Source organism: Annulohypoxylon truncatum, assembly GCF_022578515.1.
Source record: "Annulohypoxylon truncatum strain CBS 140777 unplaced genomic scaffold F4807scaffold_17, whole genome shotgun sequence".
Lineage (NCBI taxonomy): Eukaryota > Fungi > Ascomycota > Sordariomycetes > Xylariales > Hypoxylaceae > Annulohypoxylon > Annulohypoxylon truncatum.
In genome coordinates this window covers 1-27,453 of record NW_025953803.1, presented here as the reverse complement: position 1 = coordinate 27,453, position 27,453 = coordinate 1, and the positions used below count along the sequence as shown (strand labels likewise).

Sequence of the window (27,453 nt, the reverse complement as noted above, 5' to 3'; positions counted from 1 at the left end):
TCCTCTGTAATTTCGCTTAAGTGCATTCGTTAACTCTGGAAACAGATTCGAAGAATAAAACTGGGCCTACCAAACTCTAGCTCTAGCTGCGCTAACGCCATTTCCGGCTTAGCCTATTTCCTTAAGGGGTATTCTCCTATGTCCTAGTTCAACCGGCCGGCGGTCCGGCTCGAATGACCCATGCTCAAATCTGACTTCGGAGAAAAACACCAACAGAAACCAACACTTATAGTCAGCCCATTCCTAAGTCAAGTTCACGTGGCACAGGCAAGCGAAGATATGTCGCTGATATATTAGCTATGTCGACACTGGACTAAGCGGTGCCTCGACTTTGGCATTTGTCCATGACTAAGTATTCAGTCGCTCAATTGCAGTCATTCTCACTTATCGGGATCCGAGTCCCGCCTTGCTTCGCGGCTTGCTGACGCTAAGGTCCAACGTCATTTCTTTTCATGTGCAACATCAATGACCTAAAAGGCGTCTCGTTTCTATCTTGAGATTTACGAAAGTAAAATGGCCCTCGCCGCTGTGAATAACGGCGCAAGAGAGTCGTCGAGCACCGAGCCTAAGACGTCGGGTGCTAGCACAGAACAGACGGAGATCGGGCCGGGCGAGACCTATGCGCCTGGAGCAAATGATGTCGAAACCGGCGCCAACACAGCGGAAGATGCAGAATCTCGGGGGAAGCCTCTGGGATTCTATCTCTCCTTTCTTGCTATCAACATCTTAGTCTTTCTATATTCCCTAGATGCTACGACTCTTGCCGTGGCTATTCCCGTAAGTAGGACCTAGCCACTTTTCCCCAATTCGAATGTTGTAGAGAGCATCACAGAGCACGGTGAATATAACTTGTAGAGGTGTATTAACATATTCTAGGCCATCGCATCCGAGCTTCATGGGACCACGCTAGAGTCGTTTTGGGCGGGAATTGCGTACTTCTTAGGCCTTGTTGTCAGCCAGCCCCTATACGCGACCATTTCCGATGTCATAGGCCGCAAACCGCCTCTGTACGTCGGCTTTCTTCTCTTCACAGCCGGCTCCCTCACCTTTTCCCTCGCTCGTAATATGGCCGCTATCATAGCCGGTCGCATAATCCAGGGCTTAGGCGGTGGCGGGCTCGACGTTCTCGGCGAGATCATCGTTTCCGACATGACAACGCTGAAGGAGCGTCCCTTATACCTCGGAATCATGTCCTTACCCATTGCCATCGGGAGCATCCTTGGTCCGACCATTGGAGCTCTGTTTAGCGACTTCGTCACTTGGAGGTGGATAGGATGGATCAACCTGCCGCTGCTAGGCATCTCCTGTCCACTGCTGCTCTTCTTCCTCAAGCTCAAACGACTCGAATCGACCCTCGAAACTAAGCTGAAGCGCCTCGATTGGAGTGGTATGTTGGTATTCACTGTCGGATGTACGTTGTTCGTCCTGCCTATAAGCTGGGCCGACTCCCTGTATCCGTGGAAGTCGTATCAGACAATCCTGCCGCTGCTCCTAGGTTTCGCCGTTCTCGCCGGTTTCGCAATCTACGAGGCCAAGCCCGAGGCGCCGGTTATGCCACACCGACTTTTCCGTTCGAGGACGGCGATAGTGACGTTATGTGGTGGTTTTGTCCATGGAATGACGTTGTATACGCTCTTGCAATACTTACCCCTCTTCTATCAGGCCGTCATGCTCGACACTCGTATCTTGTCGGCGGTTTCCCTGTTGCCTACGAGCGTCGCTAGCGTTGTAGGCGCTATCAGCTCTGTAATCGCGATCGGAAAGGCCGGCTTCGGGTATAAGCATAGGATATGGCTGGCATGGGCACTAGTGACGCTGGGGACAGGCCTGTTCATCCTTCTGGACGAGTCGTCGTCCACCGGCATGCGCTACGGCATACCCATCATCTGGGGTATAGGTATCGGTGCTCTTCTGCGCCTCTTACATATCCCCATGCAGGCGAGTGTGCCAAGCGTCGATGATACCGGCCACGCCATCGCGCTGCTTCTCACAATGCGGTGTCTTGGAGGTTTAGTCGGACTGGCTATTGGGTCGACGGTATTTAGCAGCGTGTTCGGATCGGTCATCGCGACCATCGGGGGACTTCCCGAGTCGCTAGCCGCCCTAAGGGACGCCCACGACGCCGTAGCCTTCATCCCGATGCTACGGACCCTAGATCTCCCCGCCGACATCCTCGGCCCCGTTGTACAAACTTACCTCACAGCCATGCGCGCCGTTTTCTACGTCATGATTGGGTTCTCCGGACTTGGCCTCGTGTCTTCTCTTCTTACAGAGGAGCTGAGCTTACAGCGAACAGACCGCGGGCGCCAGGCTTTCGAGACTTAACTTACTATGCAATAATTAATGACGTGAACGTGGGATACGGACCGCTTGGAAGGAATGTAACGGATTGATTAGGTTTACTGATAGGACTCTTATGGAATATAGTATATATCGATGTAATGTGTTAATGATTGGGATATTAAAAGGTACCACCATAAAATACTAATAGAGAGGGAGCTTTCCCGGACTGCTCCTCTATAATAACATAATAAAAAAGCAGTAATGTATACTAGGTACCTAGAAAAGTACCTATTGACTCTAGAAAAGGAGGTTGTAGCGCATTCAAGATTGATTCAATTAGGTGCTTGTTCTATAAACCATTACACTCACGCTTCGCCTCCTCCTCATACTTAATCAGAGCCGTACGCCACGCTAATCCTCATTGATAATGACAATTCAAACTTGAAGTCGAAATATTTCTACATGTTCAACCCATCGTAGCTCTAGCAAAACTATTCCATGAAATGATCTTACCCTGATCTGGATGATTAGGGTCGTATAAGTCCCTCTATGTCATTCATAAATCGTAATATGTGACGCATCTCAGAAAAATCCGATCATGACTGAGACGCACCTGCCATGGAGTCGCTTTGTGTCTGAGGTACGACCGGCGTAGCTGGTGAAGCAGTGATATTGTGTGCGGGAACCAACCCATGCTGTAATGACAGGCGTGAACGTGAATTAGAGCGCTTCAAACTCATGATACTCGAGAATCTATGAGATATCTTCCGTATCGCCTTAGATTGCCTCCTTCTAGCACGTTGTATAGGAGTCTCAATTAGATCCAGAAGAGTCGTCGTTTGGTACTCCCACCAACCGTCGTATTCTTCCATGCTTCCCTTCACCCTTGTACGAATGACGATCCTCCCCCAGTCTAGGATGTCTCGTACTCTTCGGACGTCTTTGTCAACTACAAAACGCAATCTCGTGTAATCAAAGATGCCGTTGATAAATCGTGTTATTGCGTAGTCATCCATATTTGCGGTTTTTTCGAATTCGGATTTAGCGAGCTGAAAAGCGCGTTCAGCCGCGTTGATATGCCCAGTCCCTAGCAGTCGCGCTGCCAACCAATTTAAAAGATCAAGGCCACAACAGTATAAGCCACCAAAGTCCTCCGTGAGTGCTTTATGAACCGCCTCGTTTCCATTTGAATGTTCCACTGACTCTGGCTCGTCTAAATGTATAGTAGTATGAATTTCTCTCAGAAGCGTCGGTTGCGTGTAATCTTTTTGGTAGACAATTTCAATTCCATACACTGTCAGTGCGTCGAGAAGCAGCTCCACGGCGTCCTGCAAAGCGACCTTGGTTCCAATTGCTACTTTGACCCAGTACAACCTCGTTGTGGTGTAGATTACACTATTCCAATTGTGTATATTCTTAGCAAGCGATAGCATTAGCGTGTAATGGGAATCGGCAAGTCCAAGGTTGAACCAGCTGGCAACCTCTCCGCATGAATCCAGCAGGTTCAATGTTTCGTTTTGCACCTTTGACCCCTGGACTTGTAGAAGGGCCGAATTGTAAGCTTCGTAGGCTTCTTCGAATCTCCCCTGACGCTTAAGGATGTGGCCTAGTATCTGGTGGATTTGGATGTAGTGGTTGCGATTGACTCCACCGATCGCGATACAATCTCGTGTCATCTTTTCAGCTTCAACGAACCTCCCCATATTCAGGAGGACTCGCGCCCTTAAAAGGTAGAATCGAACGATGTAAGTTTGATTTATACCATATTTTTCATTCGCCCACTCAAGCGCAAGAAGACTGAGGCGATCTGCGAGGTCTGGGTCGTTGAAGGTATCAGTAACGATCATCACGACGGCGTCCCAGACTCTATGAGACCATATTTTCTTCCGGTAGTCGTCACCACCACGTTTCCCCGTCTCGTCTAACATGATTTCACACGTCTTTTTATAGATATCTTTCTGGTAGCAATAATGCGCCGCATATGCGAGTTCGGTTAACAAACGATGTCTAAGTGGCATATTTTCCTCGTCGTTCGGTAGTCTCTCCAATTCGACCTTGCAGGTGTCGATGCATTCCTGCTTGTCCTCTACATGGACACTTTGTACCAGCGACGTGACGAAGACGAGACGGCTCTCATGAAGCATGTAGTCTGTCGAGCTATCTGCACCAAGTACTGAGTTCCAATATTGCAAAAGTTCTCGACTCTTGTCTCTCGCCTCGTCCGTTGCGCGAAGAGATATGACTTGTTGGTTGCCTGCGTCGAACTTGACTCGCAGCATATGTTTATTCGATATGTCACATGACTCCCAAAGCCAGCGCGACAGTTCATAGCTATTCTCATGTTGGTCGATATCATAAATGAATTTAGCTATAAGTTGTTCTGCCGTAATAGTCGTCAAGTCCCGCTCAGGCTCTGCACAGATAATAGTAGGCCGCATATCTGATTTATGCCGTTTAAACATATCCATCCAAGGTGTCATATGTTCAGCTAATCGCCGCCGTTGATCGACAGATATTCGAAACCCCCAAATAAAAACCGAGTCTTCCCAGAATGTTGCCGAGAGATTAGCCGCTAGAATCTTCGTGAATGTCGTAAAATTCGCCCTGTGGATGCTCTTTTCCTGGCGCAGATTGATCCAATCCTTGACAAGAGGGTGAAGAGATATCAAAGCATATTTGGTGTCTGCCCTTTCTGTGTTGAGTGAAGTAATCAACGACAGCCGCAGGAACGTCCTCATCACACTGTCGAATTTTTTGCTTGACCAACGGCCTTCCTCGTCGGTGAAGAGAGATATCCATTCCGGTTGCTGGTCAGGCTTCTTTGCGGAGTAATAAACTTCGAAGAATTCTTCTGATATCGCGTGTTCGTCGAAAAATGCTAGTAGTGAAAGGATGGTAACCATCAAAGCACCTACGGAGGTATCAGGCTTCAATAACGTGAATGACAAATTCCATGTCGTAAACACCGTTTTCGCCGTAGTATTTTTCATGCCCTCTCCATTTTCATTGGTAGTAGATTCATAATACTCCCATAAATTCGGAACCGACTCAAGGACATCCCTCGCAGATTGCTCATAGCAATGGAGGAAATCTGCCAAGGGGACACCTTCAGCCTTCATATATGCGCCGGCTTGGTCGATAGCGAGAGGTAAATAACCTAGTCGCCTAACAATGTCAGCCGCAGCGGTCCGGTTCCTTTCGTTGTCGGCATGATTGAGTAGCGTGAATAGCAATTTAATTGCCTCGTCCTCAGTCATGCCGGAAATGCGCATCACCGGCCCAACCCTCTCCAGATCCTCACTTCGACTAGTAATCAGTACATTTCCAAGGGTACCTTTAGGTATATACTCCCGAAGATCGAATGCAGCAGGATTGTCGTAGTTGTCGAATATTAGGAGCCACGATAGATTCGCGGCCGTCAACCTGCGCTTCACAAATGCCACCCGAGCGTCGGAGTCCAACAAAGTCTGATTGCTGTCGTTGAGGTTTTCCGAGATTTCTTCCAGGCCACGCACCGTCGAGGCCCTAGTAGAAGCATCTACCCATAATATGCACTGGAACTTCTTTTGGAGGCGAGCTTTTCCACAGTACCGGATAGCAAGTTGTGTTTTCCCCTGGCCGCCCATGCCTTGTAATATGGCAATCTTAGGCAATTGTGTCTGCTCAGTGCCGAAAATGCGATCGATCTCGGTCAATAAGTCAGGCCTGTCAATAAAATGCCGGACCTCATGGCGGGAAACCTGATAGATCGCGCTGAAACTTGGGTGCGTAGGACCACGGCCCAATTCAACCCCAATATTCCTAGACTGGCTAAAAGCGAGACTGCCTTTCGCGAATATCGAAGTGAGAAGGAATGTGGTCAATAGTGGGAGTAGCTCGTTGACGCCATCCATCGCGGACTTGATCTCAGTGTCAGATGCGATACTCCTCAGAGCTGCTAGCAGCCTAGCGGGGGCCGAAGCGCCATCGTTCGGGAGATACTTGTTGAGCAATCCATCAAGTCTCTTGCCGTGGCGGTTGAGGTTCGATATATAATCCCTGAGCTCTAATAATTCGCTGTCTTGCAAGCTCTCGTTAGAGCCCATGAGCCCTTCCTCGATTCGTCTAATGGTAGTGTTGAGAAGGCCAAGCTGGCTGCGCAGGCGCTCTACAAAAGCCTTAGGCCCCTCGGCGTCCTCTGGTACATCGCGCAATACTGCGAAGACGGCAATGCGCTTCGTAATTTTAATCGCAATTTCGGCGAACTGTACAGCGGCAGCGGCCACGCCGATTGCGCTCACTGGATCCATATCATTGTTGTTTCAAATATGAGCATGTTATAAATAGTGAAGTTGAAGAGACGAGTTACTCTGTGGCTGGTCTCGTTCTGGGTTGGTCTTCGATTTTGAGGGGCCATATATACCAGCTGATACTAAGGGATCCGCACCCCTGTAATATCGAGAGCGCGCCTACTATGCGCTGGCGTGGCGCATACACATGTGTATTTAAAGCTACCTATCCGTCAGTGAAGGGTTCCAGTATTTGGCGCCATGTCCAAGGAGATTCATAGGTGATGGAAGAAGACCAGCTCCTCATCCATAGAAAGTAGATGAACCATTAACGAAATATTTTCTTTTCAGTAGACACAATTTTCACGATGCTAATATAATGCGAAGAATTGTTGAGGATGAGAAGATGTAAGTTGATACAATTGTTAGTAGAGCTTGCCATCTAGGACCTCAATAACGTAGTCGTCGTCGAGACCGCGTAAAGTATCACGCAAACTTTTGACCCACTGCGTCTTCCTAACCTATCTATCAATGTCTGCTCCTGGAGCAGGTATGACTAGTCCAACCTTCTCAGTAATTTGCCGATGATATCGTTTGCTACTTCCCCCAACTCGATAACATCTCGAAAGTAGAGGTTAGGCCAGATCTCTTCAACATGACAAGCAATGTATGCGGAAAGTAAGCCCCTCAGCTTGTCTTGCTTGACCGTATCACTCCGCGTGTTCTTGTACGAAAAGTCGATCAGCTTTGCAACATCGGCCGCCCTCGTTCCCCCGTGGAGATTGAAATTCAGTAATGCACGGTGCAATCTGCGAATACATAGTTTCGTCAAGTCGTCAATAGCGTAGCAGTCGGCAAAAGCGTATAAACGAGCGTGAGACAAGAAAACTTCAGAGTAGTTCATCAAGGGGTTTGTGTTTGATGCTTCCGAGGGTGCACTGTCTGGCACTGCCTCATCAACATATCTCTTGAAATCATCCAACATAACATCTTTCTTGGAGGTTGTTGTGATTTTTTTTGGTGGCCTCATAAGGGTTCCCCATGAATCCCTTACCATTAGCTCTGGCGCTGGCTCTTCTATCATCAATGGTATACTTTTACTCGGTGTCTCCATACGTCGTTTATCTTCAATATGTGTTAGTGACTATGTTGTACTAGAGGGATATCAGCTTCGTACCACTTTCCTTCCCCTCCGGCGGAGTCGGCGTAGGGGGCTCTATAGAAAAAGGCTCGGCGGCCTGGTAATAGCCCGTGTAAGAAAATTCGCAGAACCGAACGAAGGTCTCCTCGTCCACGTCGGACCAATCTACCAAACATCCCTCGCTCTCTTTCCACTTGCCATTCACTAGTGTCCATAGGGGCTTAGACATTCGCGCGACTAGGTTAGCGTGCATGAAACACTCTTTCTTATCCGGCCCGACGAGAAACCTGAACGGCTTCGAGGCCGCGATGCTATAAACCACACACATTGATTAGCATCGGGTGCATTGTCGCGATTGGTAACAGACTTACACGTCGTACGAAACTTTAGGCATCTTTAGAATCAAATCCGAAGTTCACCACAGAAGGACGAGGCCTAGAAATTATTAGATAGGAAACTTCAATAAGTTGGATGTAAAGCAAGCATTTTCGTTTGCACGTAAAGCTCAGGCTCTACAGCTTGCGGGGAAAGGCTGCAGGTCGCAGGTCAACTGTTCAAACCAACCAACAAGAGTCTATGCCGTGAAATGCTGGCGATAAATACTACATGCTAAGTTACCCAATAAAACGCCCCGACAAGCCTCCTAAGAATCTGAGAAGTGACAACGACTACGGAGGTTGCATATCTACCCCTACCTAGGCACACCAAAGCGCCTAGCCGAAAGCCTCGTGTACCTAAGGTACCCATCGCATCCTCAGCCGCTCGCATACGAATCCATAAGACCGCAGTACTGAAATGTTCTGAATATTAATACCTGGTATTTAGGCCCTGATCTCGTGAGCGTTTCTCTCACTCCCGCGGCGCGCATATTATAAACAAGGTAGGTACCACAATCGCCATTAAAAAACAACAAGCGAGGTCCTCTCAAAAAGACAACCCGTCTTCGTCCGCGAGAACTCAACTCGGTAGTTAAATCGTCATCATGCGTCTCTTCTTCTATTACAGCCTATAACTCAGTAACGGAATGTCTCGTCATCGGCCGCCCTTTCTTCAGGACTAACCCTCTTCGTGGCCATGTTAAAAAAGGAAAAGGGGAAAAAGAAAACCGAAGAGCAAGTAAAATAGAACGCCGTCACCGCCAAGGTATGCCGCCTGGGGAGGAAACCCCCCTCTATAAACAAAAGCCACGCGTTATTTTTTAATGATCTTACGCCGGATCGTATGTACAGTCATCCCCTCCGCCCCCTCCTTCGTAAGAAGCTACAGCTTCCCGCCCACTAAAATTTGCGCGGAGCCCGTGCCTCTCGGAAGTAGTTATATTGCATGGGATCGTGCTGCTCGGGGCCGAAGTCTTCTTCTTGAGGTAGACCGCCGTATCCCCGTGGGCCACCTCCCAACATTCCTACCCCTCCTGGCGCTCTGCCTGGACGCTCTACGCTGCGCTCTCTTATAGGCGCGGCGACGGGCATCGCTGCTGCATTTCCCACCAAGTTAGATGCACTATCATTCCCTTGCGAGTATAATGGGCTACGCGAACGACCGGGTCCTGTCTCGACGACATAGGGACTACCTAACGGTTGGTTGTAGCCACTCGGGTATGTCATGCCTATATCCGCGCTAGGTGACAGCACTCTACCCGGGCTGTCCATCCTAGGAATATTCGGAATTGTAGGACTCCCGGACCTAGAATTCGGTTCGCTGCCATTCCACGCACTACTACCAGGAGTGCCGGGGCGCATGATATCATTGGAGCGACCGAAAATATCGCCGCCGCCATGTTCGGATGCGAATTCGGCGCGTGTCTTGTAATACTCGAAATCAAGCCTCGACTCCGGGACTATTTCGAATCCTGGCAGGTGTGCCGCCTTTCCAGGCTTGCCGGCGTGCATCGGGTTCATGATATAGGCGTCGGAGTAGCCAGACGTGGACATCGTATCTCCCGAATAGGCGTCCCGACCATCCGACAGGCGTCCCTTGTATATAGAAGCCAGAATATTCTGGGCCTTCGCGTGCACCATCGGCGTGATCAGGGGCTTGTAAAGAGCCGGGTGGCCGAACCGAGTAGCAAGACCAACTGATCGCAACGGATCCTTAGACATTGCCCCCTCCGGATGCTTCTGGATGTTCCTAGTCGAAAAGAAGTGGATTTTGGCATCAAAGGTTCGGGAGCAGTAGATCTTGAAGAAAACCATGATAAACGGCAAAGGTACGGATGCGAAGGCCATCGTGTGGATACCATCACCATGCACCCAAGCTGTCAAAAAGACCACCAAGTTGGAGAGGATAGTGCCGAAAATGAACCGGTTGACCAGTACCCGCCAAAACATCCCACCGGACTCCGTCTTCGTGACAAAGATGTATAGTAGCAGGTATTTCTTTAGCCACACATCGATGGAAAAGTACAACGCAGCGGCCGGGAGAACGAGGGGCTGAAGACCAGCAAAGCACAAGGCTACGGTAGAGTAAAACAAGAAGTAATTATAGTAGCTGGCATAATCAAAGGATGGGGGTGCCGTAAGTTCGATCATCTCTCTAGGCGTAGGGCTCGAAAATTTGCGCATGAAGAAGCTGTAGATGAGAGTCCATAATTGGGCCAAGTCGACGGCGGCACCCAAGTTTCTCTGCAGCAACCAAGTGACCCAAAACGAGGAGATGTCGCATAGCGAGACGAATAAGGTCACGCCAAAATCCGACAGCGTGTCCCAAGCTTTCTGGGGATCGTTGGCAACGGAAGAAACCAAATTCCAGATGGTGCTGAAGAGACAGAAGACGATAAGATTGTTGAAGACGAAGAAAGCATATAGCTTGCCGACGACGTGGCGCTCGCGTCCCGTCTTCGTGCGGTCACCAGCTCTTATAGAAAGCCGGCGGAAGATGATAGGGAGTACCAGATAGACAAGAGACAGTACGGCCGGAGACGCCACACCCTGCACGATGGACCAGAAGCCAGTATTTGCGGACAATTGGGCTTGGAAGGCCGGCCAGACTAATCCGAGATTACTCAAGTTGACCAAGAAAATAGCAATCATCGCACTGGGCGCAATCCAGACTAATGTTAGCATCACAATCCAAAGGTTGATAATAATCCTTCTCCAGCTTCGGTTCGCCGGTGTGAGAGGCATATTATCCCAAATAATGTCGTTTGGTTTCGGCGCCAATACGATCGTAGCCCCTTGGGGTTTCTTCTTACGCAGGGCGTATGCGATACTGTGAGCTTCAGCGATGTCGTCATAACTAGCAAAGCCGTACGACAAGGTACTGCGCTTGTCTATGTTCGCTCGCGCCTCTTTGACTTCAACTTCAAGTTCTCTAATCCGTTGAGTTAGATATTCGATGGCGTCGACCTTCTGCCCCTTAGGATAAGTGCTGAACGAGGGGTCCTTCTTGGAAGGTCTGCACATTGGTCGGCCAGCTGGCAGGTTTTGAGGATCCTTGAGATATATAGCCAGTACCTTCTCAAGCTTCCGAACGGTATGGTCGTGCTGTTGGATTAAACTGGGCAAGTCCCTAACATTGCGAGCCGCAGCAGTCCTAGCAAACGAGGCGTGGGGGATTACATCATCGATGATTCTCGCGATGCCTTCATCATTCGCATACTTCTTTGGGATGTCGTTCAACTGTAGGCTGGTCAATTACATCACGATCGTTAAGCATTATATAATAGAGAAGACTGACCATCAAGGTCCGTGCAGATAAACTTTGCTGGTATTCCTTGGTTTGAAAATACAACCGCCTAAGCTGTAGAACTTGCCTATAGTTCCACCAGAGAAATCCGATGATGATGCAGTTGAATAGGTAGGCCGTCACTACCAATGCCCAGATAGGCTGGTCGCTGACATTAGACGGCGTGAGTCTCATGAACCACTTCTGGTTGCCTGTCTTGTCGCTGTTAAGCGTGTAGTATACCGGTAAGAGGATAGCACATCCAACAACGCCAAGTACGAGGAAAATGTTACGGCACATAATAGTGAACCTAATAAATATGGCAGCGTCCATGCCAGCGTGGTTGATCATATCTTTCTCGGTCGTCTTCCATAAGGGCGGGAGCCATGCCAGATACCCTTTGCCGATTGGAGGCGGCGCATGTTCTTCGTCGGCATGTTTGAGTTTCGGTGCGTAGACGACGGAATTATATGGTCGCAGAAAGGAGAAAGCGATAGCTATGAAGGCAGTAAATCCTACCGATGTGCCCAAGGCAGACCATATGGCACCGTCTGTAAGCTAATATGGAGTAGAGTCAGTTATTATACTCTATAATCGAAGCAGATAAGGTTGTCTCTTTACCGTCTGTTTAAAAGGGTTCCGCAGCAACTGGAGCAACTCTTCGCCCGCATTTAAGTCCCGCCTCCAGGTTACGTGCCGTATTTGACCCCAGACATCCATCCTATCGTATAGACCCGTATAGGGTCAGTAGATGAAGTGGTTCCCAACGATTACCTCCTGGCCTTTATGGGGCCCCCACGGTTATCAATCTTTTAGGCGTATTTAGAATCGCATAGGAAACGCCCGAGATGTTGATGTGTGATATATCAGCAAGATATCCTCGGATTATGTTGATCTCGTGGGAGTCAAGTCACGAAGGAAGTCTCTTTCCGGGTAAAAGACAAGTTATTATCTCCTAACAAAGGCAGTCGTTGTAATCGTAATATAGCGAGGGTGGGAGGCACACAAAGCGGGCGCAAACGAGCGACGCGACCGCGATTCTGAGTCGATGATTGAATAGGTTACACGGTCGAAGGGATAAAGAAGACTGTATTACGTAGGTTGGCTTCGAGAGAATCGACGGTACTGGTGTACGTGCTCGAGGCGAGAGACGACCTCGGAACGTATTAGATTAGATAGGCGTGATAGGCGTCGGTTCCAGGTTACCGCTTATTCAGTACTTATGCACTGCTCACGTGCATACATATCCGTAGAAAAGAAGGTATCCCCACGTATTATTCGGGAGGGTGAAAAAGCGAGTGTTATGGATGGATGCGAGTTATGAGAATTTTTTAGAGAAAGACAGATGACTTTCTGTTGGGATCTCTTCTAGGCCTAGGGGACCATAGAGAGAATGACGAAAGGTCGCATTCGCCGTCTGGGACACGTCGAGATGTACTAACTGCGCTAACGGTAACCCGGGCGCTCAAGTTACGAAAATTTTAGGGGTACTTGAGGGTATGTATTATTCGATGGTTGGAATTATTCATCTAACGAAACGTCAAACCTGGGTACTGAGGTACATATCAAGATAAACATTTCGGTTATTTCTGATTCCGTTCACATTAGCAGGTACTTCATATGTAGGTAGGTCTGTATAAAATAAGCCTTCATTTAGATGAATTGTCATTGTCAAATAATAATATTCGGCATTCATTCTAAGGTTCTTGACGGCTTGTAAATTCAATAGCCTATCATGCCTATCACGGGCAGCACGGATATATACATAGTATATGACCACGTGTATTGCATGTGACGTTGCAGGTGCTCCCATAGCATTGTCTATAACTTTATATATAGATCATCTCCCGCTGATTCTAGCATTATGTTGGATGATCTTTCAAATTGATTCAGATAGGTGTACAAAACTTCTAAGCCTTCTTACTATGTGCATGGTATTCGAAAATGATAATTCTTATGCCAAGCACGTATAAAGTTGCTTAGATGCATCTACCAGGTATTCACTGTATCTTGCATGTGGCCCGCTTTTAACCCCTGGACAAAGTCAAGCTTAAGAGAGTCTCGACCAGGTGCAGTATCCAATAGAATGGCTAGGCGATTCAATTCCCAACCAAATGTTCTATTTTTGACCAGCCCATCGTTCAGAATTAACTAGGGACAACACTGCCGCGTATCTAAGTAACCCAATAGGTGCTAATGGTGAGTTAGTGGGGTCATTCCAGAATACGAGCTTTCCATTACTAGTAGGTAGATACTTAATGCAAGACATCCATCATTGTTGTCCTCGAGAGCATGTCATTATCCAACAACTTATCATGTGCCTCTGTATGTGCATCACTCGAAGAGCCATTACAATTGCAATTTTAGTATAGTTACACATCTCTACGACGATCAATAACTGGATCCAACACAATCTCAAATATAATAACTTCATGTACCATACAAGGAGTTTAAGTTTCTAGAAAATACCAAGGACCGGTTTCTGTAACGTACTACTAGGGGTCCGCCGATCCTAAGCCAGGGTGTCGGGAATGGGGCTTGGAAATTCACAGAACCTCATCCTTGGCAGTTCGTAAATGTCGAACCTTTTAAAGACCGCAGACAACAACCAATGAAATGGCCGGAATATCGCCATTTACAGTTACATACGGCGGTTAGTTAGTTCGGACGTCATGACCGGCTGCCTCAGTCTCTTTTTCCAACGACATTCTTGAATAAGACTTGTGACCCGGCGGGTAAGCTCGACGCCGGAATGTTTCACATGATCAACGCCGTCACGGAGGTGCCGTGCCGTAGTTTAACCAGTTCAACCATTCAGAGGAGAATGAATTATTCGTGATTAGAAGTGCGAGTGCCAATCTTCATCCATACCATATCTTGACGGCCTCCGTTTCTAATCTCAGTATGTGCGCATGTTTCCACTCGATGAAATGTGCCAGCACAAGATCAATCCGAGGCGCTCGAATCCGGAGTTGGCACTATCGTGTTAGTTACTGCGCTGGGGCTATCGCGTCGCACAGCGCGTCAGCACCAGGTAGGAAGAGAGCGATCGAGGTCGCCTAGAAATTTTCGGCATAGTTATAGATGCAACTCAATGAGCTACCCAGGTGCCACAGTTACCGTTTCTATAGATCATCTTCAATTTTTGTCTTTATCTAGTACTCTCAAGAAAGCCATCGTCACTCTACTTCACGTCCTGGAGGACTCTTGAAACTCCAGATACCATCACGCCAGTCGTAGCATCTCCTACGATATCTACCTATAGTAGGTACTTTAACTGACTGACTCTTCCAAAGCCAAGCTTATCCAAGTCAGATAATACGCACACTATTATGAAGACTTAAAACGTAGATGGCGTCCGCGAGGACTAGGTCATCAAACGATATGTGGCATACCATAATAAGCTACGCTAAAGATGTGGCTTGAGTCTCAAAATACGTACGTAGTCCGTTCACAGTGTAGGTAATTGAAAATTAGCAAGGTCTCCGTCGCTAAAGTTTACGTAGTTCTATGCGTAGTCTCCAGAAGTCAAACACTTAAATATCTTCTAGATTTACTCAGGTACTAATCATGTGCAATGGATTGCTTAAGAGATTGACGATAGTAATTATGAATGGTAATAAGACACCAGATCGATATTAGTTACTCATTGAACTACCTAATCTAGTGTACCTATGTATGGAGTGATATGCAGCTATTCGATATTTCATCGTCGCATTTAACCAGACCTAGGTAGGTATGTAGGTACACATATTCTAGTGTAGTCACTTCAGTTAGTAGGTGAACTTCGGAGCTAAAATAAGAGGCGTTGAGAGCAACGCATTCTGCATTGAAGCTTCACTGTATTTCATAAGTGAGGACCTCTCATCAACTTTCACAATGCCAACACATATCAACAAGATCATTCTATCGATTTATCCCATTGATATCTTCTAGATGCTGGGCACGGGAAGCTAAGGCACTCCACCTTATCTTCAGTTCACCACAGTCCAGTATAATATTACATCTTGACGTCCACATCACCAGTAATGCGCAATGCTGCTCTGGTGCTCGCTAACATTGAGAGGACAAGTCCGAAATCAGCAGGAAAGTCCTGCATCTAATAGTTTTCTTTGATCCTCAGCAGTCAAATATGTACACAAAAGCATGGGCGTGAAAACATTCCGCCTTTTTAGACCAGAGAAGCCATGACTCCCACACAGCGCCCGCCCCATTTGGTTCCATAAACATACAGAAAGCAAAGCAACCCCAATTGATGTATGGTAAAGAGGGAATGACGAAGAATTTTATATTTCGGACGATATCACAGGTCATTCAATCAGCTGCTCCCTGGCTTCGGGTTTTCCTTGCAGTTCTGCCTACGGACGGAGCGGCTTTCTTTTCCTTTTTGTCCTTCTTTGGTCGACCGACTTTCTTAGGCGGGCCGTTAGTAGTAGCTCCGTTAGTTTTCTGCTTCTTCTCAACCGGCGCGTCTTCCACAGGTTTCTCAGCGGCATCATCACCATCATTGGATGCCTCACTAAGCTTGCGCTTATCTCCGGTGCTAATTTCCGACTTTTCAGCCTCGGAAACTGCTGGAACGGTATCAGCTTTCGGCGCATCATCAACTTTTGGCGCGTTCTCCGCCGGTTCATCAACAGGAAGTGCTCCAGTCATCTCGGTAGGAGCAGCGTCCGGCAGATCCTGATCACGAATTTCTTCAGCGGTGACTGGCTTGGGGAGCTCCTTGGTTTCACCGTTAGTAAGCGACGAGGCTCCGGCTGTCGTAGTGTCTGTGGTAGTCTGGGTGGGCGCAGAATCGGCCGGATTTTCCGGTTGCGAAGCTAGCTTCTCAGCTTCGCCGACCTTTTCGGTCAACTCCTCTTTTGGAAGAGTGGGAGTACCGGCAGCATCGGTTTGCGCCGCAGGCTCGGAGCTAGGCGCGACGGTTGCAGTGCCGGTCGTAGCGTCAGTCGCGGTCTTAGTCGCGGGTTCTGTCGCAATCGACGGCTTCGTGGAATCGTCTCCTGCGTCTACGGGTTCTTTAGCAGCTGGTGGAATGCTAGGTTGCGACTCGGCAATTGTCGCATCACCATTTGCAACTGGTCCTAAACGTTAGCGCACTGTGCCACTTCAATGTCGCGATCTAGTCGCACCAGCGCGGAAAGCGCGCGAAGCCCCAGAAAAGCCCAATTGAGTTTGAGTGAAGGTCGCATGAAAAATTTATGGCATAAAAATACAGAATTAATGGAATCAATACCTTTTTCGATGCCGTTGGTGTTGTTCTCGGCCATATTGATGACGTCAGAAGAGCCGGCTAAAGGTTGCGCACAGTGTGTAGGGTGATTTATATGGACATCCGGCGTTAACGGGGTATGCGAATTATAAAACGTGGGAATCCAATGTTACGATATAAGATGGTTGTTGGGTATAGTGAGGTGTTTAAGATGCTGCTCGAAGCTGACATGAAAGAAAGACAAAAGGAAATAGAAACTGGAAAAAAAGGCGAGGTGAGGTCGATCAAGCTTCTTGATCCATCTCACAGTTTAGTAGCACGAACGAATCAGAAGCCACGACGGCACCGGGAAAACTATTTGAGGACGAAGCTTCCACATTTGCTTCCAGATCCTTACGCAACCGGAACACAAACATAACACAACCCATAGCAACTGCCACGGCCAGGGCTGTCAAGGAGCAGGGGAGTAAGGGGGAAAATATCTGGAGCTAAGGAGCACTTGCATCCGATCCAATGAGGGGAAGCTGCAGGAGGTTGCAAAGTTGTAACTAGATCTGGTCGTCCATACCAGTCAGACCAGTCAACCCTAAATATGTAAGTAGCAAGTAGAATTTACCCAACATTCCATCAGACCATACCTTGGAAGCCAGGACATTTGTACGGCACATCAACAATGTATTAATAATAAAATCAACCCAAATTAGCCAACTAGCGGTTAGGTAGTTTTACTTGCTTCCATCCACCCACCCATCCATCTATCCGTCTACGGATTGCTCAACTCAACTCAGAGGCAAGGTAGACGGCGGGCCGAAACAAACACTGGTATGTTCTTGATTCCGGCAAGTTCAAACGTTGTTGTATTGACTGACGAAGCCGTTCCCCCATTTGTCAGCTTCTCGGGATGACACCCACTATGTCGGACTTATTGACTGGTCATCCCAACCAGCCAACCAACTTGAACTGCATGTGCTTTACACACAAAAGAAAAACATCCACAGCACCACAGCTGCACAGGTCAATCAATTGAGTAGCGCTTCGAATTGTAAAATTTGCGTAGGAATATTCTTGACATTTCTATCCGCGTTGGATACTGTGTCGTATACGTGCAGCTGAGGCTCATGGCAGAAAGTCTGATAGGTGGGCGGGCAGAGCGGGTGAGCGCCTTAGGTGGAGGAGAATGGGGATCTGCAATCCACCTTGCCGAAAAGAAGTAATTTTACTCGTCGATTCATGTTGATCACTATGCGCAAGACATGATGTGATGCATCGATGATTGATCGAAGGAAAAAAAGATTGGAGAGCGATTGGGGAAATACTTCCGATGAAAGTGGCTCGAGCTCCTAACAGGAAAGAAAGCTCGGACCACATGACCAGAACAAAACATGGTGCCGATTAACCGAGATTCTACCGCCAAGACACTTTGGCCAAGAGTTAGGGCGAGGGGCCTTCGTGTCACGTGGCTAGAATACAACCACTTAGCGCGACTAGCACGTGCAGAACTCCTTTCACTCGACAACTAGCTCCACACCAAGCACGCCATTCAACTCAATCGCAAGTTCTTGAGCCTCTTAAAATGATCTTATACCTCGAGCCAAGTCTTAGTGTTGAGAAGCCAAGGCTTCAGTGGCCTTGGGACCAAGCCTTATATGAAAGCACTTCGCACGAAAACCCTCGGTTATCTCTTGTCTAGGAGCCTCATCCGTGTTCTATGCTGTTACCGATAGCCAGTTCTGACGTTTGCATGTCTTGGGATCCGGGTTTTACCTATTTCCTTCACTCATCTCAACCAATGGTAGACACTCGCTTACTCGATTTGGGACTAAACATCACTCGATGTGACTTATCATCTTCACAAGTATACCTAGAACATCATGGTCGTGATAAGTGTTCTTAGTTTACTTGGCGCTGACGACAGGACGCTGAAGAATTTGCATCTTTGGTGGCGTAGACCCCTCAACTGAACGAGTTTCTTGCTCTCGTCTAAAGTTATAAAGAGATCTATACCCCCAGGTTCGGATGGTATTGAAAGACACGAGATCTAGTGTAGGATCATCTAGAAGACAACCGTGCTAAGCCAACAGTTGCTCCAAGTTGATAAACTACCTATGTTATAGACGACCATTCTTACTTAATATATCATTAATGAAGACCCAGTTTCCGAACCGAGGATACTCGTATAAACTCCTACTCTACTTCGATGGCTGGCCAATTCGAGCGCCATCCATTTCTGTTAACTACTCAAGATGTCGAGAAGGCACTTGATACAGATTTGGAAAGAGGCCTTTCCTCTACAAAGGTCACGCAGTTGCAAGAGATTTACCCTCCTAACGAATTAGATGTTGGTGGGGCTATTCCTTGGTATAAGATCTTTCTCAAGCAATTATTCAATGCTATGATCTTGGTATGTTACTATTACTAGGAAGAAAGGGATGGATATATGGCTAACCTGAGGGTCTAGGTTCTTTTCTTTGCTATGGCATTGAGCTTTGCTGTAAACGATTGGGTAGAAGGGGGCGTCCTCCTTGCCGTCATCGTGCTGAATGTTTCAATCGGGTTCTACCAAGAGTACGGCGCAGAGAAGAAGATGGATGCTCTCCGAGCCCTCTCCGCCCCTAGCGCTATGGTACTCCGTGACGGTAGGACTCAAGTCGTCCCTAAGTAAACCCGCCTTGCCTATTACTTCAAGAAGAGGCGCTAATACAGTCGCAGTGCTGAAGTTGTTCCTGGCGATATCGTCATTCTCAAAATGGGTGATACAGTTCCTGCCGATGTCCGTCTTTTTGAAGCAATGAATCTGGCTGCTGACGAGCAATCCCTTACCGGCGAATCTGTCCCTGTCGAAAAGATAGTCGAACACCTGGAAAATGAAGAGCTGGGAATTGGTGACCGGATTAATGTTGCCTACGGCACAACAACCATTCGGAAAGGTCGTGGTCGAGGCATTGTCATTGCCACCGGCATGCAGACCGAAGTTGGCAAGATTGCTGCTTCAACCACGAAGAAGCATCACAAAGCCGGCCGCTCTATGAATTATAAGAAGTACGGGAAGCGACAGCCGATTATCGGGTTAGCTAGGCGTATATATGATTTCGTAGGTAAATTCCTTGGGTTAACCGAAGGGACGCCCCTTCAGATTAAGCTCTCGAAATTGGCTTATATGCTTTTCGGATCCGCCCTTTTACTTGCAGTCATCGTATTCGCAGTCAATGAATTTCATGTTCCTAAGGAAGTTGTCATTTATGCTATCAGTACTGGAATTGCTATTATCCCCGAGTCTCTCGTTGCGTAAGTTCTCTTGCCACATTCGTGCACAAAAGAACATTGCTAACACTATACTCATGTTCAGAGTCTTAACTATAACCATGGTCGTTGCCGTGACAGTCATGCGAAAAGCCAATGTCGTTGTTAGAGACTTATCGGCTCTTGAAGCACTTGGCGGCGTTACCAACATTTGTTCCGACAAAACTGGCACATTGACTCAAGGGGCTATGATCGTTCGGAAAGTATGGATTCCCTCCAAGGCGATTTATACTGTAAAGGACTCGAAACATCCGAGCGACCCATCTGAAGGTATTGTCACTTTCTCAGAGCTTGACGATAAGAGCCAAGAGTCCGAAAAGCGGGACTTTGACCAGGAGCGTAGTGCCGCCGTTCTCAAGTTCGACGTGCCAGATGAAAAGCTTCATCGCTCTGAACCTGAGAAGGGAAACGAGAAAGTAGCTACTATGAACTCTGAGCTAGAAGCTTTTCTCCTCTCTGCAGCTCTCTGTAATCTGGCTACAGTGAGACACGAGCTAGAGCCTAAAGATGGCCGACCCGAATGGCAAGTCACCGGCGAGCCGACGGAAATCGCTTTACAAGTATTTGCTCACCGCTTTCAGAAAGGCAAAAAAGTTAAGGAAGCAGAAGGCTGGAAGCAAGTTGCCGAATTTCCTTTTGACAGCGGTATCAAGCGTATGTCGGTTATATACAACGGTCCAAACATCGAGCATAGCATGGTGTTTACCAAGGGAGCCGTCGAACGAGTGCTTGACCTCTGCTCTACTGTCGGTATTGGAAGCTCCCAGGAACCTCTAACTGATGAATACAAGGTGCGAGTTTTGGAACAGATGGACACGTTTGCGAGCCAGGGCCAGCGTGTTCTTGCAGTAGCCTCGCGACCGTGGGAAGGGAAGTATCAAGAGAAGGCCTCGCCTGAAAATCACGAGAGCGATGATGATATTCGCAAGCGTGTTGAGAATGACCTGACGCTCCTAGGTCTAGCAGGAATCTATGATCCTCCACGAAAGGAGACTACGCCAGCGATTGCCGAATGTTCTTCTGCTGGAATAAGAGTAAGTGATTTTCAGTACCCGCTGTTACCTAATATTAACCCTTGACATTGTAGGTACATATGTTGACAGGTGACCACCCTGCGACCGCCGAAGCCATTGCCAAGGAAGTAGGCATTATTCCCAGGAACCTCAGCGTTCTTAGTCATGATATCGCCAATGTAATCGTGCAGAAGGCAACCGACTTCGACAAGCTTTCTGATGCAGAGATCGATGCCTTACCCGAATTACCGCTCGTGCTTGCTCGTTGCGCTCCGGATACGAAGACACGCATGATCGAAGCACTGCGCCGTCGGTCCGCTTTTATGGCCATGACTGGCGATGGCGTCAATGATGCACCATCTCTATCCCGCGCCGACGTTGGCATCGCAATGGGCTCCGGATCCGATGTAGCCAAATCCGCAGCGAAGATCGTGTTAACAGACGACAAGTTCAACTCCATCGTTGCCGCTATCCGCGAGGGCCGGCGCATGTTCGACAACATCCAGAAGTTCATCCTGCACCTGCTCACCTCCAACGTGGGCGAAGTCATCCTCCTCATCTGCGGTCTCGGGTTCCAGGACCAATCCGGCTTTTCCGTCTTCCCGATCTCGCCCCTCGAGATCCTCTGGATCAACATGCTGACCTCGTCATTCCCCGCTTTCGGCCTGGGCCGCGAGCAGGCCTCGCGCGACGTGATGCGGAAGCCGCCGCACGACCGCAAGCGCGGCGTCTTCACGAACCAGATCCTGGTCGACATGCTCGTCTACGGGTTGCTCATGGGCACGCTGTCGCTCATGACCTTCGTCATCATCATCTACGGCGTGAACGACGGGCAGCTGGGCGTCGACTGTAACCGCGCGTTCTCGCCCGAATGCGAGCCCGTGTTCCGCGCGCGGGCTACCGTGTTCGCGGAGCTGACGTGGCTGATTCTTGTCAGCGCCTGGGAGTTCAAGGATATCCGCCGGTCGATGTTCCGGCTGAAGCCGGACGACGACTCCAAGTTCCCGCTGTTTAAGGACGTCTACGAAAACAGGTTCCTCTTCTGGGCCGTGGTCCTAGGCGCCGTCAGCGTGTTCCCTGTCGTCTACATTCCCGTGGTCAACACGAATGTCTTCAAGCACACGGCTATCAGTTGGGAGTGGAGCCTGGTTTTTGCCGCGACTATTATATTCGTTGCCGGTATGGAACTGTGGAAGTTGACTAAGCGCCAATTTAGACTGCTTGAGGACGCGGCGGTGGTACGGGGTGCTTTCTCCCAGGGCAGCGAGGAGGGTGGCCGCAAGTTCCACCACACGTTTAGTTTTAGCAGTCTGAAGAGCTGGCGGAGCATCGGGAAGAACCACACCGTAGACACGCGCGCTAGCACGAGGGAGAGGAAGGATGGGAGCCCCGTATAGATTTGTCTGGGTTAGATGCTAGATTTCCTAGGTGTTGCCAACCTGTTTTCTTTGCTTTCGGCTTCGACTTTATAACCTATCAGCCTACGTAGCTATTGGTAGTGCCCTGATTTAGAAACAAGATTTAGGGACTGCATTAAATTGATTATCTCATCATATACTGATACTAATTTTCGTCCTAATTTGCTTCCAAAAGTATTCCCTCGTTCAAAAATTGAATTCTGATCGTTAATCAGTTTATAGCTTGGGGACCGAGAGATTGGTGACTTTATTCGCTCAAATAGGCAACTAATCAGTATTTAGTGATTGTAATAGAGGTTACACCAAAAAGGGGTAAAAAGGGGCTAGATCTGCTTAGTCATATGACCAGCTCCCCCGTGACCCACTATAATGTTTAAAGTTGTCACGTCGCAGCGTGTTCAATTCAAGTCTCCAATTTAATTGTCCAAGCTACGCGACGACCGACGGCCGATTGCCAACTCCAGTTCACTCCTTTCACCTATACCCGCAACCTACTTTCGACGTAATCCTCGGTCGATATTGAACTCAATTATTTCGTTTCGATCTACCCGTCTCAAATTCTACAAATACGATAACAATGGCTCCGAAGAAGGCGGCTGCGACGAACGACAAGTACTCGGTCATCCTACCGACATACAATGAGCGCCGCAATCTTCCCATCGTCACCTGGTTGCTCAACCGAACCTTCACCGAGAAGTATGTCTAACAAAGCCCTTGTGTTCTCCATAATATCTGTTGTCTCATCTAGTGAGACAAAAAGGCTAACCATACCGGTTTCATAGCAACCTCGACTGGGAACTCATAATCGTCGACGACGGCTCGCCGGACGGAACACAGGTGGTAGCGGAGCAGCTGGTGAAGGCGTACGCGCCGCACGTCGTGCTGAAGACGCGCACGGGCAAGCTGGGGCTGGGCACGGCGTACGTGCACGGCCTGCAGTTCGCGACGGGCAACTTCGTGATCATCATGGACGCGGACTTCAGCCACCACCCCAAGTTCATCCCGCGCATGATCGCGCGCCAGCGCGCCGGCAACTTCGACATCGTCACGGGCACGCGGTACGCCGGCGACGGCGGCGTGTACGGCTGGGACCTCAAGCGCAAGTTCGTCAGCCGCGGCGCCAACCTGTTCGCCGACACCGTCCTGCGCCCCGGCGTCAGCGACCTGACCGGCAGCTTCCGGCTCTACAAGAAGGCCGTGCTGCAGAAGGTCATCGAGAGCACCGAGAGCAAAGGGTACACCTTCCAGATGGAGATGATGGTGCGCGCCAAGGCCATGGGCTTCTCCGTCGCCGAGGTCCCCATCTCCTTCGTCGACCGCTTGTACGGCGAGTCGAAGCTCGGCGGCGACGAGATCGTCGAGTACGCGAAAGGCGTGCTGAGTTTGTGGCTGAAGGTTTGAAGGGTGGGGTATATACTTGCTTCTCTAGTGCCGAAGCCCGGCTACGACATGATTCGGAAGCAAAATGGTTCGGCTAGTTCGGCGTTGGGTTGGATGGTTCGGCCTGTGTACCATCAATGCTCATAACTAATACAGGCAAAAGATCGTGACATTATATTGTTCTCCGTGCATACATTGATGTTATAACTTGCTGCCGACTATTACTAGCGAACGATATCCTCAAAGGGATACACAATTTAACAAGATATCCTCAGACTGTCCACTTACGCATGAATTGGCCTAGACCTCTCTTTTCAATACTACTTGCTACGATTTGATGTGCGGAGGGTACCTAACCTTGAGATTGCTCAATGCGTCGTGGCCGGTTAATTTACCGCTATCACTCAAAATAGTGGTGATACGGTAGGTACAGTGTTTAATTGCCTAGCCAAGCACCTTCTACTGCTGCTACCGGTCCTTCAACCGATCCGACTAGGTTGGTCAACGAGACGGAATTGTATTTATCAAGGTGATCTTTATCTACGAGCAATCTACTCATACTTACAGATATCTACTAGAGTCTAACTCTCCGTCCCCTTTCTCTTCACTGTAGAACTTACCTAGGTAGGTACTTATAGGCTACTGAGGCCGGTGTACACATCGGCATATCCGGGGACCATGAAAGGATCAGCCCACTAAAAGAAAATAAGGGTTAGCAATCTCTTTTAAGGAAGGGAAAAGAGTGAGGGGGCTTGAACGTTCCCAAAGCATGAGAAAATCCTCATCCCTGAGACCGTCTAAAAAGGAAAGGGGAAAGGAACAAGGTGTTACTTACGTTTACTACGTCATCATCAGGGTATCTGAAGTATCCATTAGCATCCTTGTGGTTGTTAAACCAGTTGAAATAGTCTACTGGTATATTCATGACACGTCCAGGATGTTCCGTAGATAAGAGCATATGCCGCAGTCCATTGTTGAATTGTTGGGGGGTTGAGTCCCTAGAAAATCTAATCATGCCCTGACAGATACTCATCCACCTCCAGATGTGGTCAGCGTCTGTAATAATAGCAAGAGTTAGCGGTTTATTCTTTAGAAAAGAGAAGGGGAAAGAGAACTTTCGACTTAACATACCAAATGTACCCTGCATAAGCCTCACCTCAAGTGTCTGCATAGCATTGTCAGCACCCGTCGTGATCTTGTGGCCCCTGAGACGATACATAACGTATCCGTAGTCCCTATAACTGGTCATCCCATCGTTCAAACCAGAGATGGTATCGTACTGCCAAACCTCGGCAATGATTTCTCGTACCGCCTGGGTAAAGTCATTGCTCGCTGGGAGGTCAAAAGGCACATGCATGTTCATGAGTTGCTTGTACTCATATGATCGCTGCGGGTTTCTGTTTCTCGTATCTGGGAGGCGTTGTCTATTTTGAATTGCCATTTGACCGTTCCCAAAGAGTGCGTGACTAATTGGGCATCTACTCCTTAATGGACAGGCGAATGCATTGTAATGCGAGCGATCTTTTCGGTGTAGCTTCTCGAGGGATTGCTCCAGGAGCAACCAAAGCGTTGTAAACTATAAAACGTATCTGGTTAGCATTGGTTCGTTTTGTTGAAATGCGTTGAGGCGAGCCTTTCTTCATATTTTTCCAACTCTGAGCCTAAGGGCTCGAAAGCGATAGCAACTTGAAATATAAAAAATCCAAATAGTAAAAATAAGAGAGATAATACCTTCTTAAGCTGTAAAAGTGTCCAACCTCTTTCCTGTCCAAAATGGACGTGTAATCCTGTACCAAAAGCTGACATTGGTTTATGAATCCGGTAAGTATTTCGAAGAGCGGCACACTGCAGTAACAAGTTAGCCACCAATTTCTTGAAGATAGGGGAGATGGGATGCCCGATATCAGTTTTCTTAAAATACTTACTGCTTTGCGGATAGTTTCTAAAGTCGCTGGATTGTCGTAGTCGTATATAGGTGATTTTAATTCTCCTGGCCACCATTTGTATAGTCCCGGCGGCAGTGGTATAAGCCGAAAATTGGGATCGGCTGGAGGTAGAAGCGAGTCATTTGGGATTACATAGTGCCGCGGAATTACCGAGTCTATTGCTATGCTTTCATCGACGGAACATGTCCACGCATAATACTTCGGATCTGCCCCAGGAATCTGGACACAATTACTGTCAACGAACTTCCCTTCACTCTCTTCAAATCGCTTTCGTTCATTCTCAAGAATCTCCAGCCAGAGACGTGCTATCTCCTCGTTAATCTTCCCAATATCAGGATGTTCTTGGTAAGCTAGACCCTCTATGAAGAGTGGAAGTTTCTTATCTGCAAATTCTTCTAAGGTTTCGTCCCTCGTTCTATGAAATTCGAGACTATTATCGTTGTGGAATTTAATGAACTGGGCGCTCATCACCTGAGCGGCCGAAACGCAGTTATCTTGCAGACTTTTCCGCTGGTCCCATTCGTAATATGGTTGCCAATAGTTAAGGATCGTTAAATTTGGGCATTCAGGACCGTCGTTGAGGTCAAATAGCCAACTTTGGTCATCGAAAATATCGAATTCGTCTTCCTGTGTCTTATTTGCTACCACTCCGTTTCGTCTTAACGTGTCTATTACCAAATTACGGAGTGAAAGGCGGAAAAGCGGATTATTGTCTTTTTCGTTTACGAGGTTCACACTCTGCCACCGCCCATCATTCGGATGGGGATCCTGTAAGCCTTGGAAGCGTCTTGTTACAGCGAGCGCAAACTCAATTTCAAGACCAACCGTTATACGATTTGGGCCTGGAGGAAGAGGGGGGTTATCGTCATCGATGAAGTTATTCGGGTTGATATTACCTGGCCCACTACCACCACTAGGACCGCTGAATGAACCAGAACCGCTAGGGCCACCATGACCAAAACCACCATTGCCGGAACCGCCAGAGCTAAACCCTCCGAGTCCGCCGCCTATAGAACCACGACTGGCTGGGGCGTTAAATCCGGAAAAGTGAGAACGATAGGGATCCTTGTCTACTTCTCGGCTGTATATGATTTGCTCATAGTCCCCGAATTCTGTGAGGGGCTCATCAACGTCAGGCTGAACCACTGGCCCTCCCGTCGCTATGTGCTGAGGTGTATTCATCCGCCCTCCAGGACCTGGTTGAGGTTGAATAATCGATCTGTTCGCCTTGAAAGGACCCGGGATCACCGGCCGAAGTATTCCAACATATGCCATATTTTTCTAATTACTTTCGAACTAGAAGATTGGATTGGTTTTCAACAAATAAAGAGGTAAACTTACTAGACTTTATAGAAAAAAAACTGAATAAAAATATTAGATATATAGCATTATATTTTATATATTTCATATTTTCGACTTCTTTCAAATGTAGTTGCATCAATCACTTGGACATCTTGAGCGAAGGCATTGTCTCCTAAGCCGCCCGTCTTTGTGACGAATAAACCTTTTTGTTTATAACTAGCCGAGTCAATAACATTGTTCGATAAATTGTGAATATCGTGATACATACTTCCCTTGACTTTTTATAACGGCCTTTGGTGTACCGTTCATGTTTTTGGCATTTTTATACCCCTTAAAGGGATAGGGGTTAATTGAGGCTTGAATTTGGACCAATAGGAGTGGGTGTAGGGTAACGTATCGGGAAATAGTCAAGCGCAGGCATGATTTATCACTGGAGGGCACCCCGTCGGGGTACCACAATAACCCGACTTTAGGACTTTCCCGACGTTTAACCGCAACCCACCTGTGCTACCTCCCAGGGTTCG

General features: G+C 48.2%; 8 protein-coding genes across 8 annotated transcripts; 3 read left to right on the top strand and 5 right to left on the bottom strand.

The window, feature by feature from the left end:
- The first annotated feature begins 200 nt into the window (after positions 1-200).
- Positions 201-2,598, top strand: F4807DRAFT_426405 (MFS general substrate transporter). The gene is made up of 2 exons (XM_047998053.1): positions 201-777; positions 877-2,598. The coding sequence occupies exons 1-2, from the start codon at positions 514-516 to the stop codon at positions 2,323-2,325; spliced, it is 1,713 nt and encodes a 570-aa protein (XP_047853868.1). The 5' UTR covers positions 201-513; the 3' UTR covers positions 2,326-2,598.
- Positions 2,599-6,627, bottom strand: F4807DRAFT_426403 (uncharacterized protein). The gene has a single exon (XM_047998052.1). The coding sequence runs from the start codon at positions 6,570-6,572 to the stop codon at positions 2,880-2,882; it is 3,693 nt and encodes a 1,230-aa protein (XP_047853867.1). The 5' UTR covers positions 6,573-6,627; the 3' UTR covers positions 2,599-2,879.
- Positions 6,628-6,918: 291 nt separating this feature from the next.
- Positions 6,919-8,213, bottom strand: F4807DRAFT_426401 (uncharacterized protein). The gene is made up of 3 exons (XM_047998051.1): positions 8,064-8,213; positions 7,729-8,003; positions 6,919-7,676 (listed from the first exon to the last, which is right to left on the bottom strand). Exons 1-3 carry the CDS (start codon positions 8,084-8,086, stop codon positions 7,108-7,110), a joined length of 867 nt encoding a protein of 288 aa, XP_047853866.1. The 5' UTR covers positions 8,087-8,213; the 3' UTR covers positions 6,919-7,107.
- A 756-nt stretch (positions 8,214-8,969) lies between these two features.
- Positions 8,970-12,075, bottom strand: F4807DRAFT_460560 (DUF221-domain-containing protein; the record flags this gene model as incomplete). The annotated part of the gene is made up of 3 exons (XM_048001540.1): positions 8,970-11,309; positions 11,368-11,913; positions 11,977-12,075. 3 exons carry the CDS (start codon positions 12,073-12,075, stop codon positions 8,970-8,972), a joined length of 2,985 nt encoding a protein of 994 aa, XP_047853865.1.
- A 3,405-nt stretch (positions 12,076-15,480) lies between these two features.
- Positions 15,481-17,157, bottom strand: F4807DRAFT_91149 (uncharacterized protein). Its single transcript, XM_048003641.1, has 2 exons — positions 16,595-17,157; positions 15,481-16,436 (listed from the first exon to the last, which is right to left on the bottom strand). The coding sequence occupies exons 1-2, from the start codon at positions 16,626-16,628 to the stop codon at positions 15,670-15,672; spliced, it is 801 nt and encodes a 266-aa protein (XP_047853864.1). The 5' UTR covers positions 16,629-17,157; the 3' UTR covers positions 15,481-15,669.
- A 1,793-nt stretch (positions 17,158-18,950) lies between these two features.
- Positions 18,951-22,450, top strand: F4807DRAFT_426392 (potassium/sodium eff). The gene is made up of 4 exons (XM_047998050.1): positions 18,951-19,228; positions 19,280-19,855; positions 19,917-20,904; positions 20,958-22,450. The coding sequence occupies exons 1-4, from the start codon at positions 19,044-19,046 to the stop codon at positions 22,278-22,280; spliced, it is 3,072 nt and encodes a 1,023-aa protein (XP_047853863.1). The 5' UTR covers positions 18,951-19,043; the 3' UTR covers positions 22,281-22,450.
- A 265-nt stretch (positions 22,451-22,715) lies between these two features.
- On the top strand, positions 22,716-24,079 carry F4807DRAFT_426390 (family 2 glycosyltransferase). The gene is made up of 2 exons (XM_047998049.1): positions 22,716-22,997; positions 23,084-24,079. Exons 1-2 carry the CDS (start codon positions 22,879-22,881, stop codon positions 23,700-23,702), a joined length of 738 nt encoding a protein of 245 aa, XP_047853862.1. The 5' UTR covers positions 22,716-22,878; the 3' UTR covers positions 23,703-24,079.
- Positions 24,080-24,313: 234 nt separating this feature from the next.
- F4807DRAFT_467626 (uncharacterized protein) lies at positions 24,314-27,119 on the bottom strand (the record flags this gene model as incomplete). Its single annotated transcript, XM_048002511.1, has 5 exons — positions 25,607-27,119; positions 25,413-25,526; positions 24,813-25,257; positions 24,517-24,737; positions 24,314-24,376 (listed from the first exon to the last, which is right to left on the bottom strand). The coding sequence occupies exons 1-5, from the start codon at positions 26,900-26,902 to the stop codon at positions 24,314-24,316; spliced, it is 2,139 nt and encodes a 712-aa protein (XP_047853861.1). The 5' UTR covers positions 26,903-27,119.
- Between the last annotated feature and the right edge of the window lie 334 nt (positions 27,120-27,453).